This window comes from Simochromis diagramma, unplaced genomic scaffold (assembly GCF_900408965.1).
Source record: "Simochromis diagramma unplaced genomic scaffold, fSimDia1.1 OVJJ01000682.1, whole genome shotgun sequence".
In the NCBI taxonomy this organism is placed as follows: Eukaryota; Metazoa; Chordata; class Actinopteri; order Cichliformes; family Cichlidae; genus Simochromis; species Simochromis diagramma.
The window spans coordinates 3,743,167-3,765,322 of NW_024387359.1; the positions used below are offsets into that span (position 1 = coordinate 3,743,167).

A 22,156-nucleotide genomic window follows, 5' to 3' on the forward strand; every position below is an offset into this window, starting at 1 on the left:
TTTGTTAAATGCAAGTGTTCAGGTAGACAAAGAGTGCTACATAATAAAGCAATACAGCTGTTGTTTCACATAATTATTATTCCTTTATTTATCCAGGTAAATATCTCATTGAGATTAAAAATGTCATTTGTAAGAGAAACTTAAACAGTTTAATGCCGTTAAGCTGGGCATACACTGTGCGTTTTTTTTTTTTCAGTCACGTTATTCAGCTCCTGCTCAAACTGTACAATTAAATCGCAGGGGTTAGAGGTTCGTCGATCATGATGCAGGGTCTCGCACTATATGGCCCGATGCTCTGATGCGACCTGAGTGCTCACACTGTGCGTCCATAACATGAAGCTTATAACACTAAATCTGTCTCTTGCTCTCCCTCTCTGTCTTTACTCACACAGACACACACACACCACCACCATCAACTTTGCTAAATTGCTTATGAAAAACATTGACCAGGCAGCTGCAGTTGAGCAGCAATGTCCATACAACTCTTTTCATAGTTGGTGCAGTCATGATAAAGTTCTACAAGTTATGCCTCTATCGCTTGTGTCCAGATCACACGCTGCACTGCCAAACTGCAAGATCTGCTACTCCGTCTTTCCACTTCCATTTCTGTTTGCGCATGCGCAGTGTGAGAGGCTGCGTTGACAACCTCACAAGGGCCAACAGGATTTCAAACAGGTTTGATTTCCTTGCGAGCATACGATTGATGATCGGGAGCTATTCGTGAGGTGTTAATCGCTTCTCGTTACCCCATGTATACTCCACGATGCACGACACACAATTAAGGTGAAACTTGGGCCGATCCCCAAAACGGTCGCACAACTGAAAAATATGCTCAAAATGGGCCAAAAATCACACAGTGTATGCCCAGCTTTACAATTAAACAGTTAATTGACTCAGAAATGCAGAGTTCACTGTTGAATAATCAGATTTTTCCTGATTACTTTATACAAAAAAAATCTGAAAACTGTGAAAAGCATCCATCATAAAAATCTAGATCCCAAAAGTGATTCTGATAAATAAATCACCATAGAAGTGATTACCTAATGAGCTTCTTATAAATGCCTGTTTTGCATTGCCTGTTTTTTCTTCTTGTGTAATTCAAGGTATTTCTGGAAGTTTTTAGCATGTAAGGGTAAAATTTCTGATGAAGTGAGGACCAAGCAGAGAGCATGAGTCAGCAGTTCTTTTTTCAGCTTTTCTATAGGTCTGTGCTGAGTTAAGTCCCTCAAAGGCCTCTTATTAAATCAGACATGATTAGGTTCTACTATTGTTTATAGCACAATCTTATGCTGTTTGAAGGACCAGATAGACAAACACGTTTCAACATCCTGTTAATTGTTGTCTTCTTCCAGACGTGAATTTACTGTCCATGCAGATTGCTGTGTAGCGTATCTATGCCGTCAATGTCATCCTCTCTCCTCTGTGGCAGGTTTACTGTGCTGTGTGCTGCAACAGGAAGTGTAAACTGAAGTACCTGGAGAAAGAGGCTCGTGTATGTGTCCTCTGCTTTGACACCATTCACAGAGGTAAGTTTCTTGTTTGGTTTATTTGTATGCCTTTATTAAGATCCCCATGTGTTGTACCATTATAAAATACATGATTATATAGCGAGTCAAACAGGTGGTGGGCGGCGTGCAAGGGGTCACCTGTGATGGCCCTGGTGAGAAATTGAGACAGAAGGAGTTGGCAATAGCCTCCAGGGGTGGCAGAGGGCAGTAAATGATTTAACTGCTCATCCAAACATGAGTGAGTAATGAAATTAAACTGTATTATGAAAATAAAGAAAGTAAATAAGATACAATAAATAAAGACAATAAAAATATTATTTGTCCTTTTGTGAGGACCAGTTTCAGCTCATGAGAAAGTTAGAGCATTTGGCCTTTATATTTTCCTCACATTTCTTTAAATGCCTGTTTTGGAGTCAAAGCTTTTAGAGTTAAAGTTGAAATCAAGTTTGGACGTACTTAAATCTAACATTGTTTGCATTTTAACAATGGGTTGTGTTTCTTACATTAGTAGAAGGGAAAATGAGTTCTGATGGTTTTGTAGATTTGGTGTGTATGTTTTTGTGCATGTATGTCTGTGTGTTCAACTATGCTAATGAATGAATGAGTTTGTCTGTAAACGTTTAAAGGAAGATGTGGTGGCTGCATTGAAGAAAAACAAAGTTTTCCTCTGACAAGAAAGCCTAATTTCTGCTGTTCAGTACTGGAGGAATTTAAACTTTTACAAATTATTGCTTAGCTGTGTCTTTAATAAAACCTCTGTAACTTTGCTCTGCTTTACTTAAGCAGCATCATGTAATGTTCTTATGTTGATTCATGGTTATCGATCTACTGCAGTATATTTTTAAGGTGGTTATCTTCTATAAAAATATAGGCCAGGAAAATCTCCTTCATGCTTTGTGTTTTGTCCTCAGTTACACAAAGGCATCTGTCGTGATGCTTACACCTCTGATGAAGTCTCACAAGTGTCAGCTTTGTTTTTATACATAGATATAAAAATATGGATATATACTGATAAATGATCAGAATTATAATATTTCTGACTGAGTCAAAATTGAATCGAATCGACCTTGCAAGGGACCTTGTGAATTGGAATTGAATCGATTATAGAAATCAAAATCAATACCCAGCCCCATTTCTATCCTAATGAAAACACATACAAACTTTCCTTTAGTATTTAGGTAGGAACACAAAGCTGACAGCACAAAGCAAAGATAAGAATCCTAAATTTTGGGCGATGTAAATCAATTTACACATTAACATATTTCTGAAGTTTCTTCGTTACGGTGATTCTACTGTATAAACATGAACAGGTAGAAACAAAGGCCTGACTGCTCATCCATTTGCTACCTGAAGTTTAGGGTCTGGCTGCTAGGCTGGCGTGTGCATTCAACATCACTCTGGGTTCTTGGCTAGCTTAGTGTTATCATGCTGTCTAGGCAGGTGCTTGCAATGAGCTGAATAATATGATGAAAGCCTTGAAATGAATATGGTCTAGTACACCTTATGCCCCTCTTTAGATTTACTCCTGCTTGCTCCAAGTATCAGTGCAATAGAGAGTGGTATAGCTGCCACAGTCAGCCTTCAACAGGCTACCTAATTTAAACATCAGACTAAGTTAACAGTTCATTTTTCGCTGTGTAAAACAAACAACGGTGGATTGGAACAGTTACAAAGTTAGCTTTTCCTCATGCCGGAGCTTGTTGATCAGGTAGTTTCGTTTACTTTTTCCAGTAAAGGTTTAATGCTGATTACAGGATTAAGTGATGCTGTTTTGGAGACTGGGAAAAACATTTTCTTTAACTCTCCCTGAGGTCACCATCTTGGTAACAATAAAAGACGTGGAAATAGGCACCTTTTTTTTAGCTGGACTGCAGCAGTGATATGGAGAGAGATGGGAGATGGGAGTTGATTGCAGAGGAAAGTGATAACAGGACACTATTACTTGTCCTTGAGCTTGTGAGTCTATGTAGTACAGGACCACCGAGTGCAGTGGACATGTGATGCTCACATGCTGTCTAAATTAAGGAGGAGATGGTCCACTTTAGTGGCTTTTGGATGCTCGGGCAGTGTGTTGCAATCCTTCTCTCCCTCACACAGCTCCTCCTCTCCTCCCCTCTCTTGCTTTCCTCTCCCTCACTCACATCAGTATACGAGGCTTACTGCATACACCTCAGCCTACAGCTAATAGCCTGTTATTATTTACGAGAGGAGCCGCTTCAGAAAAGCTGTGAGGACTGGTCTGATGTCAGTTGGCGAGAGAGATTTGTCATAACGTGGATTAATTGTGTTTTAGTTGAGGAGGAGATGATGAGGTAAGATGCTTCTTACTTGTAATGAATAAAATGTTGGAAACTTTGTACTGCTGCTGTGCTGGATTGTTTGAGTTTAGAATGTGTGCATATATTGCAAATCAGTGTTTTGTCTCCATTTTAAGTAATATATTTGGTTATGTTACCGTTGCACTGAAAATGGGGTCAGTAAATAGCCTTAAGCCTTGGTTGACTTTTTTTCTGCCATGTCATCCTTTCGTTGCACAGCAAGGTGAATAACTGTTCTTGCATTGATACTAATTGAATTATTGATACTAATTGAATTACTTAAAAGAAATTATAGAAACAAGGATCTAAATAACCATAATATCTTTGTAATGTTTCAATCTGCTGTGGTTGCATTCCTGTGTTTTTGAAAGCGACATTGTTGTTGCTGTCATTACATACTAGATAAGTAAAGCTATGTGATACATAATCAATATAATACGACATAATTGCTTGATCAGCAGCGCTGAGAAAAGCTGCTCTGAAAGCCTCTCCACTATAGCCAGTTTTCCTGAAAGTAATAACTCATCTTATAGCAATGTTGGGGACTAAACCAATATCCAACTGGAACAGCTTTAGAAAAGCTGTTATGCTGATGTACGCTACAGTCCTACACCCCAACACTGAACTTTATGAATACAGAAACTTGAGAACAAGGCAAGAAGGAGTTTCAAATTTATACGTGTGTGTATATATAAGTGTACGTCCTAAAACTTGACCTCATGATCAAGGATAGCGGTCACATTTTGTGAACATCTTGTGAATGTGATAGTTTGAGAACGTAGGATTTTGGAACTGATACCATCGGTGTATCGGCTTAAGGGTACCACTGGCTGCCACCAATTTTATTCTTTTAGTCAGTGAGCTAGAGGAAACATGTAGCGGCACTCTTCTGTATCATTCACCTGCTTCTCCTGCTGCAATAAGAGGGACTCCAACTCCACCATCTTGGACTGCAGCTGGTAATGATAGCTAGAGAGCCACACTTAAGGGAATGTGGAGCAGGTGGAAAGTGGTTCATGTTCCATAACAACACAATCACCGAGGCAGCAATACAGATGGAGGGCTACCAGCTGCAGTCCAGGACAATGGAGTCGATGTCCATCTGTAAGAGAACTAATTTGAGAGGCGTTTTGTTATTTGTCAGGAATTTCTTAATTAAAATTCCTGCAGTGGAAGTCTGTGTGAATATTATATACTTGACAAATTCAATATTTAAACTGCATTTAGACACATTTAGATATATATCTGTGTTAGTCCATTATTGGTCAGATACTGCTAATATACTGTCCAGCTTTTTTTCAACAGGCTTCTCTGAAGAAACTTACTGATAGAGATGCTTTTTCCTTCTCCAGTGTCCTCACTTATTTTCCAAATCTGTAACAGAACCGCAGAAAGTGGAAGTCCGTTTTAATTAAACCAATGAAATATAGCTATAATAATATGTTGCAGTGCTTTCCTTTGTTCTCCACCACTTGCACTTTCTAAACACAACTTATTAATTACAGGAAAATTATTCACAATCTTGTAGCCATTGCAGTAGACATGTCCCCCCTTTTATCTTCTGTATGCTTTTTTTAAATGTTGTTTTAATTTTTGTAACAACCATTAATTAATTGTAGATTAATTGTAGATTTTTTTTTTTTTTTAAAGGAAAAAGAAATATCCTGGTTCTTCGTAGCAGGGGAGAAATTTAGGCTGAGTGGGCCTTATAGGCCTCAGTCACACAGACCTGTAAACTGGGCCACTTGGGAAAAATGTATGGATTGCATTCAAAATAAAAGTTGTGCCTTACTACTAAAACCAGCATGTTTCAAAAGGCACAGCCTTTAATTACTTCTCCAGAAATACAATAAACTTTAATAATGAAAAATCATTTGACCACTGAAGTTTAGTTTACTCTAAAGAGGACTTGAAAATCTAAATAAAACCTCAGATTAGATTGCCACCATTTCACAGACATTCATATTCAAGAAACTAGTCTCTACATCTAAATGAGTCAGGTAACTAGCTTTTTAGACTCGAGTTAACACCTTTAAAAAAAAATAAAAAATGAACATGCTTCTAACAGCATCCTTCTGTTGTAGCCCAGGCTCTGGAACGGATGATGAGTCCTACAGGTCCTAGCCCAAACCCAAATGTCCCATCTGAATACTGCAGCACAATCCCCCCTTTACAGCAGGCCCGTGCTGCTGGTACTCTAAACTCCCCACCACCTACTGTCATGGTGCCTGTGTCTGTTCTTAAACACCCAAGCAATGACGGTAAGGTTATTCTTACACAGTCTGCTTTACCTTTCACTTGTTTTCCTTAACTGTACCCCTGAAGACACTTCCTTTTTCTGTGTTATCAGGTTGTCCTCGTGAGCAAAAGCGCGTGTGGTTTGCTGATGGTATCTTACCCAATGGAGAGGTGGCAGACACCGCCAAGCTGTCTGTGATGAGCCGCAGGAGCTCCCAAGAGTTCAGTGGTGTCACCCCAGATGAGACAACAGTAAGGCAATCATCCTCATAGCTCATCTATCAGGATTCCACCTTTTTAGAACTTTATAACCAGGGGTGCACATAAGTGGTCCGCAGGTGCGCATTCACTGTCAAAATAAAAGACACGCACCAGACAAGAAGTTGCAACGCGCGTTTGCGTACATATAAAAGGCACTGTTTTTGTCTGCTAGAGTGGGATTTTCACGGCATATTCTGCACCACATCTCTGTGCGTTCATCATTTGTTTGAAGCCAGCTCACCTCCTGCAACCACTTTTCCGAGAATACGCGCTTCTTTTGCGGTTTGGACTCCTTTGGACATTTCGTTGGAGATGGAGGAACACCAATGTAATTGCTTAAAGGAGCTTGCTTCTTCAACATCTTTAAGAGTTCTGAACAAATGTCTGTCCTCCTCCAGAAAATCCTATGTACCCAAACACATGTTGCAACTTCTTATCTGGTGTGCGTCTTTTATTTTGACAGTGAACCCGCACCTGCGGACCACTTACATACACCCCGGTTTATAACTCAACAAATGGCTCAAATTACTGATCCCTTGTTTTGGTATAAATACATTGTAAATACCTACACTCATTTAATAGCCAGTATTACAGTCAACATGCCCATCTGTCTTGAAAGTTCAGTCACTACTGACCAACTAGTCCCGGCTAACTTGGGTTTCTCATTCTGTGGTCCCACAGACTCCACTCCTATGGCATTATTTTTGTGCCACTATTCTGAGCGCACGTAAAAAAAATTTGAGCACAAGTAAAAAAAAGTTTGCAGGTGCAAGTGTTGCATTTTGAGGAGAAATTTATTTTGAGCGAAGAAAAACTGAATTTGAGTGAACAAAATTCATTGCTGTGTGCAAAAAATGTATTTCAGTGTTTGCTATTATCCATACACACACAATAGCAGCCCCTCTCGCTCAGTTTTTGTATTTGCGCTCGCTCGCAATTTTTTTTTCTGCTCTTGCTCTTGACGAAGGCGGTCGCACTTTTCTCCTCTCCTCCTCTCCCTTACCTTCCCTGCTGAGCCTCTTATGTCCTTGTCTAGTCTGGTGGTTTTTTTGTATTACTTTTCCCTGGAACACTCTCTCACAGTCTGTTCTCTAAAACCTAAAAGAGGAATTATGGATTTGATCAACTGGTCCCTGAATGCAATTGACACCCCTTTCTCAATGAGAAGTTTGGGCTTGGGTGAGCCTGAGTGCTGAAGATATCTACCTATACGGAACCATGGTAACAGGGTTCTTGCTGATCGGAGCTGGCTTGGTCCTGACTTATTGAAGAATTAAGAAAGCGGAACCGGCTGTTCAAACCCCCACAAGGCTGCCCGCTGGGATTGAAACAATGGGAGAGGCGTGAGTTTCTCAAAATGGACTCATTGAGTGCAGCACGGATAAGATCTTGGAAAGGCTTACGGCTGCCGTGAATACTCAGAATAAGATCTCTGAGTGCAGACTGGATTACATCTTGGAACGGCTCGCTCGGAATAACATCTCTGAGCACAAATTGGATGACATCTTGGGGAGGCTCACTGTGGTCATTAGTTCTCAGAATCGGCTCTTTGAGCACAAGAATGACAACATCACAGAGCGCAAGTTTGATAACATCATGGCAAAGCTCACGGTTCTCCAACAGGAGATTGAGAGACCAGTGTTGGACTGTTAGAACTGCTTTGAAATTCATATGAGCTGTTCGCACTAAAGTAAAAAGCACCATCACTTCATGCGGATACCCTTTCGGCGCCAGCTGCGGTCGCAAGGCTGGAGCCAAACAAGAACACCCTGATAACGACTGTGTTTAGTCTGTTCCTTCCCATTCCATGCAAGGCCACCTGGGTTGGCTGGAAGACTGTTTTCTTAGCCTAGCAGGGCGAAGGACACTGTCTCAGCTGAACTCTGGACACGCACACACATACATATACACCGATATGCACACACTCATCCCCCCTCCCTTTCCAAACGCCTTCGATGCTTGTTCCCTCCTGGGAACACGGCGGGTCTGAGTTCACGCTGGAATGGTATTCTGGGACAGCTGCCATCCTGCGCTGGGCAGGATGGCTGCTGTGTTTGCTTCGGATTGCTCCTCACCCCCACCTGACCCTGTGGCTTGTCACGTGTTCCATAATGTTGTGCGGTGGACATTTATGTGCTTTTTTGTGCAGAGGAGTTTTTTTGTTTCCTGTTCTCATGCTGTCCTCCCAGGAGCCCAGCATGAGTAGAGGTCTCTTTTTTTCCTCTTGTACTTTCCCATTGTAGTGTATATTTCAGTGTTTTTTTTCTGTAACGCTACCGATCTCCGACCTGTATCCCCATGTGATGTCTGTGTTGTGTGTGTAAGGGGGGGGTCCTATTTCACTGCAGGGCAACCTGCACGTGGCGAATAAAGCCTTGATTGATTGATTGTTGCTCACGCTCTCAACATTTCTGCCCGTGCGCGTTCAACTCTTTGCGTACGCCGTTATATTTGTGCCACAAAACCAGCCAATCACAGACTTGGATGCAAAAATATCTGATTGGCTGTTCTGGTCTCCAATCAGCTCGAAATGACGAAATGCAATATCCCAGAATCCATTTCGTCTAAAACTCAAACGAGGCAGTGGCGGAGGAACACAGAGTGGCGGAGTTTGAAATCATCAAGACATCACATATTTCAATAATGCTCTAACGTTTTCGGAGATGCCTGTTACCCACCAGCTGACCGCGTAGCTGGACTGGCCATTGGGCATACCGGGCATTTGCCCGGTGGGCTGATGGTGTTTTTTCATTTTTATGTTTGTTTATTTTTGTAACGGTATAAACAATGAAAGGTGGTGGATTAGCCAATTGGTCATGATCAACTCTGGGCTGGACCAATTACAATACATCCGTATTGAGAGGAAAAGGAACGCGATTAGTACCGTACTTCAGCTATAATGAAAAAAGACAAAGCTGGAGTTATTCTGTCTTTACGTTGCACAGCTGCCTCTTCTCCCGTCATTCTCTCTCCCTCCCTCTCCTGTTGCTACTTCAATCATAAAACCAATCAATGATCAGCTGTCTCTCTTGTTTGTTTATCTCCCACTTTGCGCCGGAAACAGGAAACCAGCGGATGTTGCGCTAAACAACAACAGCACGTTCAAGCTCGATAAGCTGTTGTTAGAATTTATTTAAAATTAATTTCTAGTATCAGCTGATGTTTGCTGGAGCCACAGCTGTAAAAGCTGCTGCTCATGGTATCGGTTTGGAAACATGAAGGTGATACAAATCATACATATATACCAACAAGACAGTGTACATCACTGTCACAACAGCGTTTGTTTTAGTTTAAAGGCTTTATGGTTTTTCCTATAATACCTGGTGGTGTAGTCGGCCGATTTTTTTTTTTGTCAGTTGAGCTTTCTATATTATGTTTAACCTGAGTGACCACCCGGTCAGCTGGTGGGTAACAGGCATCTCCGAAAACGTTAGAGCATTATGGAAATATGTGATGTCTTGATGAATCGAGCAGGTATTTGAAGTTTACACAGCACCATTATTGCATGAAAATATCTTAAAAGTTTATTTCATGACCCATAAAGAGAAATATTTCAAACTCCGCCACTCTGTGTTCCTCTGCCACTGCCTCGTTTGAGTTTTGGACGAAATGGATTCTGGGATATTGCATTTCGTCATTTCGAGCTGATTGGAGACCAGAACAGCCAATCAGATATTTTTGCATCCAAGTCTGTGATTGGCTGGTTTTGTGGCACAAATATAACGGCGTACACAAAGAGTTGAACGCGCACGGGCAGAAATGTTGAGAATGCGAGCAACACGTTGAGAGCACGAGCAACACGTTGAGAGCAGTGGATTTCAGTGTTCAGCAAACACTGAAATACATTTTTTGCATGCAGCAATGAATTTTGTTCGCTCAAATTCAGCTTTTCTTCGCTCAAAATAAATTTCTTCTCAAAATGCAACACTTGCACCTGCAAACATTTTTTCACTTGCGCTCAAATTTTTTTTACGTGCGCTCAGAATAGTGGCACAAAAATAACGGCATACACTCCCAGTGTATTGAACTGCAGCTAAGGTCGCTGGCCCTTCTACTCCATATATCCATGTCAAATATCAGGGCCAGAGGTCCTAGAAACTCTTTCATAAATTGAAAACAAGTGCTGCCAGCTGCTGTCCAACATGGACAAGTTGACGTTCATACACATGATGAGAAACTCTTGAGAAGCAGCTGATTTATGTGCTTCTTGGCAACCTGGCATTTTCTAGTACTGCTACACTAAAATAGACAATTAGATAGACAATAAATAGAAATTAAAAAAAAAGGACAATAAAAATTAGTCCATTGACGATGGTATTACATGAAATGACATTCTTATTTCAGCCTGGCTTACCTGGGGCAGAGACCGGAGTTAACAGTGCATCTTCCCCTGAGGCTGCTGTGGCAGCAGAGGTAGTTTGCCGCCCAGTGTCTGGACCCTGGGATTTCGCATTGCTTTGTGGAATTGGTTCTTCAGTGAACAGGTTTCCCAGTCTGCTGCCAGACAATGAAGACGAGCTGCCTCCACTGCTCATTGCCACTGGAGAGGACGAAGGAGGAGGTGTGTTTTAGACATGAATCTCTTTGTTTCTTTTTGCACATCTGGACATCTTATGTCTTTCTGTTGTGCTTGGATCAGAGTGAAATGTAAGTCTCACACTGGCTTTTATGCGAAATGCTTTAATAATCGCTCTGCTGTGTTTTCTGTTTAGATGTTTTAGTTGAGGAGAATCCTGCTCCATGTCAGATTCTGCACTTACTAGAAGAAGGCGGACCCCGTCCTCTGACATTCATTCTTAATGCCAACCTGCTAGTCAATGTCAAACTGGTGACATGTAAGTGAAATATGAATGAACAAATATGGAATTATGTAGTACACTAAAAAGTGTGAAATAACTCAAAACATGTTTTATGTTTTACATTATTCAAAATAGTCATCCTTTGCTTTGATTACTGTTTTGCACAGTCATGGCATTCTCTCCATGAGCTTCATGAGGTAGTCACCTGAAATGGTTTTATGCAGTCTTGAAGGAGTTCCCAGAGATGCTCAGCACTTGCTGGCCCTTTTCCCTTCACTCTGTGGTCCATCTCATCCCAAACCATCTCCAGTGGGTTCAGATCAGGTGACTGTGGAGGCCAAATGAACCTGACAAGGCACACCTTTGAAGTGAAAACCATTTCAGGTGACTACATCATGAAGCTCATTGAGAGAAGACCAAGGATTGGCAGCGCTGTCAACAAAGCAAAGTGTGGCTATTCTCAGGAATGTAAAATATAAAACATATTTAGAGTTATTTATCTTTTTTTAAATTATTTTTTTTTGCTACATAATTCCAGATATCTTCCGTCATATATTTGATGTCTTTAGTATGTATCTACAGTGTAGCAAACAGTAGAAATAAAGAAAAAAACATTAAACAAGAATGTGTGTCCAAACTTTTGACTGGTAGTGTATCTCATATTTCCTCTTTCAAATCTTGTGAATCCTCACATGCCTTCCAATGTATTAACTCTTGTGTGAACTCTTCCAGACTCTGGCAGGGAATGCTGGTGTTTTGGCTCTAATGGGCTGCAGGCTCTGGGACAGAAAGAGTTAGTATTTCTGTTGGAGTGTTTGCCTCAAGAAAAAACTCTTCCCAAAGACCTCTTTACCATATATCTCAGCATTTTCCAGGATGCCCAAAAAGGTAATACCTGCCTTCAGCCTGCCTTTGCAACTTTTAATAACTACACCTTTAGCTTATAAAGGATAACATAATCATTATCTTGTGTTACAGGGAGGTTTGTGGAGGAGCTGGATAATGTGACTTTTACAAGTAGTTTCTTGGGCAGTAAGGATCATGCTGGGATGGTATTCTTCTCTCCCACCTGCCAGTCTCTAGACGGCCTCACTCTCCCTTCACAGCCATTCTTGTTTGGCCTGCTCATTCAGAAACTGGAGGTGCCCTGGGCCAAAGTCTTTCCACTGAGACTGCTTTTGCGTCTTGGAGCTGAATACAACTGTATGTAAATCTTTGTTGCTCATGACAACACTGAGTGTTATTTCATATTAAAACATAGTAATCTTAAACTTTGATTTGTTGAAAATGAAAAAAAACCCTGCTCTTCTGAAACATTATGGTTATTAGTTTATTATTATTATTATTGTTAAAACGATTAGTTTCAGCAGTTTGCTGAGTAAATAAAAAATACCCCAGTTCCACCTTCTCATTTGTAAAGAGCTTATTTTACCTTTAACTTTTTGCCAGTATACCTGATAGTAAGTTTAATTTATTTAGATTTTGGACTTTTGGACAAAATTGTATTTGTAAATGGTGATATATTTGTTTATAGATTACGTTTTTTAGTTCATTTCAATTCAATTCAATTCAGTTTTATTTATATAGCTCAAATCACAAAAGCAGTCACACTAACACATTTTATACCTTAAGGTAAACCCCTCTACAAGTTAAATTACTAAACCATTGTAAATTACTGTCTGTAAGCATATAGGCTCCTCTAGGAGAAAGACACAGGGACAAGTGATACATATTGTGCTTTTATGGTTTATTTACATATGTTTTTGTTTTTCAGCGTATCCCACCACACTGATAAGTATCCGTTTTCGGCAGTCAGTGTATCGAGAGACAGGACACACCATTATGAATTTATTGGCTGTAAGTAGTGCAAAATAAGATTTTGCAATAAAGAAAATAAGATTTATTTATAATTGAGAAGCTTGGCAAAATTTTGTTAGAGCTAAAACTACACATAATTCTTAACTCCACTCAAGCCACATTTTAAGTAATGCAGATTTCATGGGTGTCTGGCAGAGTAGTTTTTGATTTTGATGATTGACAGTTTAAAATTAATTTGTTTTATACTGGGCTTTTGGTGAAAGGTTTTTGAACATAAATGTTATTAGGACAACAGTCATAGACACTTTTGTGATGCTGATTATTGGCAGACTTGAAAAAAATTGATTAGAACACTTTGATGAGTTCAGATTCTATAAACTGTTCTCATCCAGGATCTAAGGAACTACCAGTATAGCCTGTCAGTGGTGGAGGGCCTGAGGATCCACATGGAGATGGGCCACAGCTACATTGACATTCCCAAAAGTAGCTTCAGTGAGGTAAGAGTTCCTTTAATTTTGTAAAATAAACTTGTTCAGATTCTGGTTAGGATTTAGATAAACATTAATCATGCTTGAATATGTCATTTGTCACAGTCGCAACTAAAAAAAGAATAACTTCTCAGGTGTTTTAGTGCCCAAGCTTCATGTACTTGGTTTCAGTAGATGTTGACTTCTTTATTTACAAATGCTTTGGGTTAATTTTTTGGTAATCAAACTACAAACAACTCCCAAAATTTCTGTAACTTCTAGAAACATATTGGTTTAGAAATTAGGTTTAAGTGGTCGTCCTCTCACTCCCTGCAAAGGTTAACTGAAAAGGGTACAAAGTAGATTAAATCAGTTGAATGATCAGTACAATATGTTTTTCTTTACTTTCTTTCGTAAATTGTCCTGCCACATGTTGAGAAATTGTCTTGTACAAACAAGTCAAAGCTACTTAGTTTCATATAGTTGTATCGTGGTGTGTTAGGGCCATCATTGGCAAATAAAAATACGTTTTGGAGGCTGAAGATAGAGGTAGCATTTAGAGAAAAAAAACCCTAATAAACCCTTGATAAATTATCTATTAAAGAATGTGTAGTAAGATCTGTTTTGAATGAACAACCAGAAAATGATTCCCTTGTCGTTTTAAAATTCTCTTTACAACAGGCCAAAATCAAACAATGTATGTATGTAAAAATAATAAGTAAATAAAGCAAAAGTTGGCACACAGCAGTGTTGTACAGAAATGTATATTTTTCTGTATTTTTCAGGTGCAGAAGGTGATAAATGCATCCAATGAACATGTCATCAGCATTGGAGCAAGATTCAGCTCGGAGGCCGACTCTCACCTGGTCTGTTACCAGAATGAGGAGGGAAATTACCAAACCCAGGCCAACAGCATGCCTGGGAAGTCTCGGACAGGTGAGTGTCTTTAGAAATGCTCCATACTCCTCTGTTTTTGAAAAATAAAACATTAGAGGCAAGCATTTTGTTGTACCATGCATATATGAACTTCTGGGGGTTTGTGTTTTGTTACAGTCACTGGGGCCAGTTTTGTGGTGTTCAATGGAGCACTTAAAGCCTCCTCAGGTTTCATTGCGAAGTCCAGCATTGTAGAAGGTACTGTGACTGGTTGTTGGCTCTGAAATACTTATGTCCATTCTGTTATTGCTGGGCCAGACTAGTCAATTGTTTTGTTTTTACCAGATGGGTTGATGGTGCAAATCCCTCCAGAGACCATGGAATCTCTTCGCTCTGCCCTCAGGGAGCAGACAAACTTCCACATACCCTGTGGCAAGATTAATGATGAGCAGCTCAGAGAGAATGTGACTGTCCGCTGGGTGGAGTGGAATCCACCTGTCAACACGGGGTAACTGCACGCAATGATTTACTCCATGTGTGTATGTGTTTGCCAATGCCAGTATTTGATCATATTTTAACTAAAACACGATGCAGTTTAAATCTCTGGGAAAACAGTACTTTCTACTGTGACCCTGTGAATTTGTATTCCTGCAGCAAAACTAGTGGAGTTGATGGAAGATCCCTAGATGGAGTGTGTAGTGTGAGGATGCAACAAGACACTGAGTTTGAGTCAGACAATCGGCTGATTACATGCACTGAGGTAATTTTTCCTTTTTTCACATCAAATTGTTTGCTCCTATCTGACACCTTCTGTGAACTGAATGAGGTTTCCATTCTGAGTTCTAAAGCCATCTAAAAGTCGTGATGTGTGCATTACCTGAACTGTATTTCTGTTCAGGTATTCTACCAGCTGAAGTCTCCAGACTGCAACCTGGCATCTGTCTTATCATCCTGCAGTGTTTTTCAGAAGGAAATAGCGTTGGCAACCTGCAGCGCTCTCACTCCTCACCTCGCCGTTCTCACTTCCAGCGGCATCAACTCACTCTCACTGTGTGTCTCGACACAGGCTGACATGGTAAACGAGCAGTGATTCAGGTTAATATTGTAAAACCTTTTTAAGACCATTCTGCATTAGCAGAGTGGTCTTACAAGGTATTTGAAAATGCAGATGCAACAATAGTGATGTATTAATGATGACTGACTGTATTTAAAAATCACACACTAGTATCACCACTCTAATGGTCATTTTTGAATTCTCTTGATCAGTTATGGTTACAGACTTTCTCACCACCTTCATATGCTTGTGTTTTGAGTTTAACCATATGTGTGCGTGTGTGTATATATATTAGGGGTGCAACGATATTCGTATCGATATTGAACCGTTCGATACAGTGCTTTCGGTTCGGTACGCATATGTATCGAACAATACAAAATTTGTAATTTATTTTATCAACTTTCCTTCTGACGATGCTGTCTGTGTTGAGCGCTCAGTGAATCTGCGTTCGACTACTCCGCCTAGGCTGCACTGTCGAGCGCAGATCCACTGAGCGCTCAACGCAGAGAGCATCTTCAGAAGGAAGAGCGCAAGGCAAGCTAGCGAGACAGAAGTTAAGCTCTCCTTGCAACATGGCAAATTGAACCTCCCCCACCCTCATTCAGATCTGGCATTTGGAATTATTTTGGTTTTCATGTGACGTATGACCCTGAAGGTAAGCGCGTCATGGACTAAAGTAAAACAGTATGTTGGATGTGCCACGCAATGCTCAATTACATGGGTGGGAACTAGTGTGTTAGCGCAGTTAGCTCGTTAACGTGTTGGCCGTCTAGCCCCATGCACAGGGCGATCAGGGGTAGCTCGTTAATGGAGATTTGCCGTGTTGTGGCGTTAACGTCATTTCAACGAGATTAACCTGAAAGCACTAGTGGGAACACAACGAATATGACTGCACATTTACGCCGACATCATCCTAGTGCAAAGACAAGTGGAAGCAGACAAAAACAACAAGCATGCATGCTACAAACTTTACCCGAGTCATTTAGACAGCCGTTAGCACATGATTCTCCTTATGGGGACCTGATATGTTTAATATGCTGCTGAGAATATACCCCAGAAGAAGCGTATAGTATAGCTTTTATTTTGGAAAGAGCCATTTCTCTGTAATAAACTCTCTTCTCCAAAGATGAGTGATTTCTCGATCAGATTAATTTTTTTATTATTATTTCGTTGTTTCAGCAACATTAAATTTAAAAACTGTACTTTTGAGATAAAATATATATTTATAATTTTAATAAATGACAAATTAAAAAAGCATGAACATTTTTTTTTGTATCGAAAAAAGTATCGAACCGAACCATGAATTTTGTGTATCGTTGCACCCCTAATAGGTTTTGGGAAGTTTTTTGACCACAGTAATCGTGAAGTGAACATCTGGTATTGTGACAGCCCTATTTGGATTTATTGTGTTTAGCACTTTAAAGCCTTTTGAATATTTCTTTACTGTTTTTTCTCAGGTGGAGTACCAGGCTGGCTCCAAAGGCAGTCTTCTCCCACAGCGCTACATGAATGAGATGGACAGCGCTCTGATCCCTGTCATCCATGGGGAGAGTGCAAGTGTGCCACAGACTGCCATGGACATGGAGTTCATGTTCTATATCACACATGCCATTGAATGTGCATGTAGACCATGACACACTCAAAGTTTTGGAGGCAAAAAAGCAAAAACAAAGCTGCAGCTTCAGGCAGGATGCTTGTTCCCAGCTGGAGCAGCATTCACCCACACAGGAAGAAAAACATTTCCACCCTGAGGTTTGTGATTTAGAGGGATCAATGATTGGATGATGGTCTTCTGTTAAGAAGCCATTGTACTTTTGAGTGTTTCATGTTCACCAAAGCTGCTTTAATACAAGAAGCCAAACACTAAACAAGAAATATGACAACATGACCAAAAGCAACCAAACTATTCAAAGCGCTTTCCTCTGCTCTGCCTTCCAGACTCCCTGCTGGCCTCCGTCAGTGTGGAGTACCTCAGTGAATGTTTCCTACAGACACTATGGAAATGGCTCTCATTATTTTTACATTAAAAGTAGGGACATTAATGAGCGTAGACAGGTGATCAGGTTACTATAGAGCTACTTGACATACATAGTTGGCTTGTTCTAAATGCAGACATCACAGGGCTCACTTTCTCTCAAGGTACTATGCTCTCATTTGACATGATGGTTGTGATGATACTGCACAGGAAAACAATGGGCCTTCTGCAGGAAACCTTTTTGTAACTATGTCCTGGGGCTGGGCTGATGAATGATATTTGATTGAAATTCCAAGTTTGCCTTTTAATGATAATTTATAAAAACTAAACCAAACTTCATTACAGTGCACTGCTCTAAAGGACACCTATCCACGTGCCCAGAGTTTCTCCCGGTTTAACTCAACTCAAGCTAAGAAAAGTAGAGTGTTTGATCAACAAGGTCTATCTACAGGGAGGATTAACAATCGCCTTTATGTCTATATTGCTCAGGGTCTGGGTTTTTTTTTTCCCCTCAATTGAGTCTGCTTTCTGCAACAAGTAACAGTTGGATAGCAGAGGCTTCAGCTCTCTTCCACTCACAATGTAACTGCTATGCAGGTCTCTTGGTGCACACACATCCACTGCTGCTCCCTGCCCCGTTTGCAGCAACAATCTCCCAACCAGCATGGCATGGACCAGTGATGCTAATTTTAGCTTTATGTTAAAAACAACTCCCAATTATTTCCCAGCTGCCTACTAAAACACTCTGGTACTCTCACGACTCTCCCCTTTTTTCATTTATTTATTTGTTTTTCATTTAAATTATATTTGACATATAATTTATATGTTAAATTATATGTCAAATATAATTGACATATAATTGTTAACTGTTAACAATTATTGAGTTTTTACATAATGCTTAAGTGTGTTCATTTTGTGTGACAGAATCACTGGTTTAATTGACATCTAGACCTGTCATGCTTTGTTACTTGTTCTGCTTTATTTATTGTCAGTTAAGTGTTACACAACAACTAATCGTTGATGCACAACAACCTAACAAGCTGACAGTGAATAACGTGTACAAGTTACCGATCTTATATTCGCCAATAAAATGTCAGACTTTAAAGAAAAACGACAGCCATTATGACAAAAAATCCAATGAAGATGTATCCAAGTCAAAGAAACACATTCCAATGTGGATAAAAGCAGAGACTGTGCACTACATTAAACGACAGGTCTAGAATATACATGAATTTCACACGACAAAAGTGCAGGATGCAACTCATTCAGGGGAGGCAGCCTCACCAGTGCAAACGGTTAGCTCAACTGAGCTGCCCAGATGTTTGGCTAGCTCAGTGTCTAGATGACACTTCGTAATCCTCTCAGCTGAAAGCATCTGAAAAACATTTCTCTGAGCCCTGATTGTACAACAGCAGCAATAATCAAGGATTTATTTATTCTGTCAATTATAATTCGTAATTATAAGGCCACACTTTCCTTACAGGCAATGAGAGTGATGGAAACAAACCTGTGGGAGTGAGTCTTTCCTGCATGAGGCCCAGTGTGTGTGTGTCAGTAATATGGCTGAAGTTTGCGTCTGGGACTTTACAAATGTTTTTTTTTATTCCTAAAAAGTGAACATATGACAGGTATATTTTGGCAGGATTAAGAGTGTTGACCTACTGACCTTGATGAAACTACAGAACTATTTGGATAGTTCTGTATCCAAATACAACTGGTGGAGGTGAGGGGTTAAAATATTCTCTTGTAGTTGAATTTGTCTTTCTTGGTGAGTAGCTGACGTTAAAGCTGCTCATTACTGAGCTTGCAGGTGTAGCTCTTCTCAGAGCTTTAGTTTCTGTTTCCATCATCCTGCTGGCACAAAATTGATCCAATAGTATGTTTGTCTTAAAATCTTACCATTATTATTTGATCATCCATCTTCACACTGAGGTTTCATTTCACACTGAGATCTTACAAAAGAAAAGATGATGTCAATCCCGACAGTTTTTATTTCTCAGAAGGTGGTGTAAATTTAACAAAGAGGATGCTATATTAATTGTACACACTCTGCTTCTGGATTAAAATGTCCAGTCAGGGGAGTTAAAACAAAAAAATCCCTCCTGTTTTTCACAGAGATGCTCTTTCAGTGTTGATGACTTCTTGCCAGATCAAACACAAAATACTAATGATTATTTTCTCCTTTAAGATGTTTTACGTTATCTGCTTCAGTCTCAGTTAAATGTTGTTTTCGCACAGCTAATGAGAACTCTTTCATTCAGTTCATCTCACAACTTTTACTAGTTATTTAAAAAAAATGAAGATGATTCTTTCAGATGAGAAGATTGATTACACTATTATCAAGTCACTAACACAGATTGTATATAAACAATGGAATTGGCCACAGTAATGTCACCAGTTATGTGGGACTGAAAGTGCCTGTTTTCATTGTGAGCATTGTAGTGTTTTTGAATTGGATGTGAGGCGTGATGGATGGATCAGACTGAAACTATTGCTATTCAGTCTGGTCGCCTCCTGTTGGCCATTTATAGAAATTTAGAGTTAAAGCTCTTCCACATTGGCTCCACTTTACAAGCCCAGAGGCTACCTCTATCTTTTATATAGTCTATGTTCACGAATTAGCTTAGCTTAGTTCAGTGTGATGGGTAGAAACGGGTGAAACTGTGTAGCCTGGCCTCCTTCAACCTTCAAAAACCATCAAAGCTTACGAATTATTCGGTATATTTTGTTTGATGTTTAGAAAGAAGGATGAAAAACACTGGAGTTAATTGAGTTAATTGGTGGTTGGTTTTTAGTCTGTTTACATGGATAGAGCAGCTAATTGTCTTTACCAGCTAACATCAGACATTAAGTCTGATGTTAGCTGGTAAAGTCAGTCAATGGCAGCCATTAAGGCTGCCATTGACTGACACACTCAAATATTGTCACCTTAATTCTGTGCCGACTACAAGATGCTGAAACAACTGGTTATTTTGTTCTAATGAAGACTTTGGTTTCTGTTGCAGAAAAGGCAGAACAATAACATTTTAATTATTAGCCAAATTATTATTTTTAAGTGTTGTTATTGGCCCAACTTTTCAGAGCTAATTCTCTATTGACCATTTCTTTTAAGATAAATAATTCCTATGCTTGGTCTCAATTTCGTTCATAATGTTAGTTCACTTCATGTAGTACTAAAACTACTACTACATGCTGACTTGTCTAGTGTGTAAGTTTGGACTGATTAATTCTCAAATGGACATGTCACGTTCTGCTCTTAAATGAAATGACATTCTGAATGTTAGACTCCGGTTGTCCCGCGATTTACTGCATGTTCTAAACTTGTTCTGCCTCTGACCACCCATATGGACAATTTGCTGTCTGCTGCTGTTAGCTAGTAAGCTAGCAAAGCCACTATCATCAGTACTGATGATTACAGCCTCCTGCTGGCTGAATCTTGTTTGGTGGTCCTTTTCTATCATTCAAGTAGCCAAGAACTGAGACACGACGGTGGTTTCCAGTCTAAATTCAAGTCTCATCTAGCAGCTTTGTGGCTTTAGTTTAAAATTAACACACAAATATAAGAGTGGTATCAATCTTCTCATCCAGGTTTTGTGCAGAAGGACAAAAAAAGCTAATTTCCTCAGTTTATTGATTGGAGTAGGAGCTGTTTTATACTGGGTTCATATTTTAGCATTATTTAATGTCTTTATAACAGCTTTAGGCACTTTATAAATATCAGTGTGCTGATGTGTTAGAAAAAAAAAAGGTTTGGTTTGACAGATGCCTGAAGGCAATCTGTCAAACCAAACCTTTTTTTTTTTTTTTTTTTGGTAATGATATTTCTGGATCCAAACTGGCAGTTATCTCTTATGAGTCGGAATAATAAATGTTCCTGAAACTCAGAGTACACAGAGGTTATGTCCCTGTAAAATGCATTCACTTTTGTGTCCACTGTTTGTAGCAGTGTTTTGCAGCCTCCATTTGTCTAAAGCTAGGTCTGAGTTTGTTTGTTTTGTTTTGTTTTTTAGGGCAAAGTGCATTGTGTCGCATCTCATCTCACTTTTCAGTCAGGACTTTTTTTCCAAATGTATAGATGATATCCTGTACACATAGAGATTGTATCAAACCTTGTGCATTTTTTAAATATTAAAAGTTATTTTTGAAATGTTGGTATAAAAGAAAAAAAAGTTAATATTTTTGATAGAAGGTTGGCTACATTAATTCTGCAGTTTGTGTAGCAAGCTGTTTGAGAGGAGAAACAAATCAAGAAATGAATTAATTGTTAGAAGGTGGAAATATCTAATCTCAAAATACATGAAGCGCTTTCGTTTGACATGAATGTTTTTGGTAAAAATCTGAATACTGAGCTTAGTTATGAACTCTTCTGCAAGTCGTGCTCTAATTCTTAGCAACAACTGGGTTATTATGAATACTCGTGTAAAGACTTGTAAACCTCCAGGTTGATTGCAGTCTTCTAGATGTATGAAGGTTTATACAGTTTTTTTTAATCACTGAAATCTGTGAGTTGTTGATTAACTTCTCCATGTGAGATATGTTTATTAAACACTAGAAAGGTCAACTGCCATAACTGACTGTGTTGATTTTTAGCCATGCATGCAATGACTGAATGTTAAATTGGGAGGCTTTCTTGCTTCAGTAGAAATCTCTCACCCTTTGGAGAGGCCGTGATCTATTGCCTGAAAACTGCATTTATGTACACCTAATCTGCAGATGATATTTTCTGCTAACATAAAAGGTTGTCCAAAGATTTAGATTGGCTATAAATCTGACCTGTAAAAAACCTATGCAAACGAAATGTGTTCAGTGGACTGAATAAGCTGAGTCTGAATCTGTATTTAT

At 39.6% G+C, this 22,156-nt stretch overlaps 1 protein-coding gene across 3 annotated transcripts in view; it reads left to right on the plus strand.

The window, feature by feature from the left end:
• zfyve16 (zinc finger, FYVE domain containing 16) overlaps window positions 1–21,880 on the plus strand; it is a 41,068-nt gene extending 19,188 nt beyond the window's left edge. For 2 of the 3 annotated variants that reach the window (XM_040007405.1, XM_040007406.1), the window contains exons 5-19: window positions 1,430–1,526; window positions 5,911–6,087; window positions 6,177–6,316; window positions 10,670–10,886; window positions 11,038–11,160; window positions 11,857–12,012; window positions 12,103–12,327; window positions 12,899–12,981; window positions 13,335–13,439; window positions 14,195–14,345; window positions 14,463–14,543; window positions 14,631–14,793; window positions 14,940–15,045; window positions 15,184–15,360; window positions 16,797–21,880. In XM_040007405.1, coding sequence (XP_039863339.1) covers window positions 1,430–1,526; window positions 5,911–6,087; window positions 6,177–6,316; window positions 10,670–10,886; window positions 11,038–11,160; window positions 11,857–12,012; window positions 12,103–12,327; window positions 12,899–12,981; window positions 13,335–13,439; window positions 14,195–14,345; window positions 14,463–14,543; window positions 14,631–14,793; window positions 14,940–15,045; window positions 15,184–15,360; window positions 16,797–16,973 — 2,178 coding nt within the window. In that variant the 3' untranslated portion in view covers window positions 16,974–21,880. The remainder of the gene's footprint in view (window positions 1–1,429; window positions 1,527–5,910; window positions 6,088–6,176; window positions 6,317–10,669; window positions 10,887–11,037; window positions 11,161–11,856; window positions 12,013–12,102; window positions 12,328–12,898; window positions 12,982–13,334; window positions 13,440–14,194; window positions 14,346–14,462; window positions 14,544–14,630; window positions 14,794–14,939; window positions 15,046–15,183; window positions 15,361–16,796) is intronic. The other variant, XM_040007407.1, reaches the window with a different exon arrangement.
• Window positions 21,881–22,156: the final 276 nt, after the last annotated feature.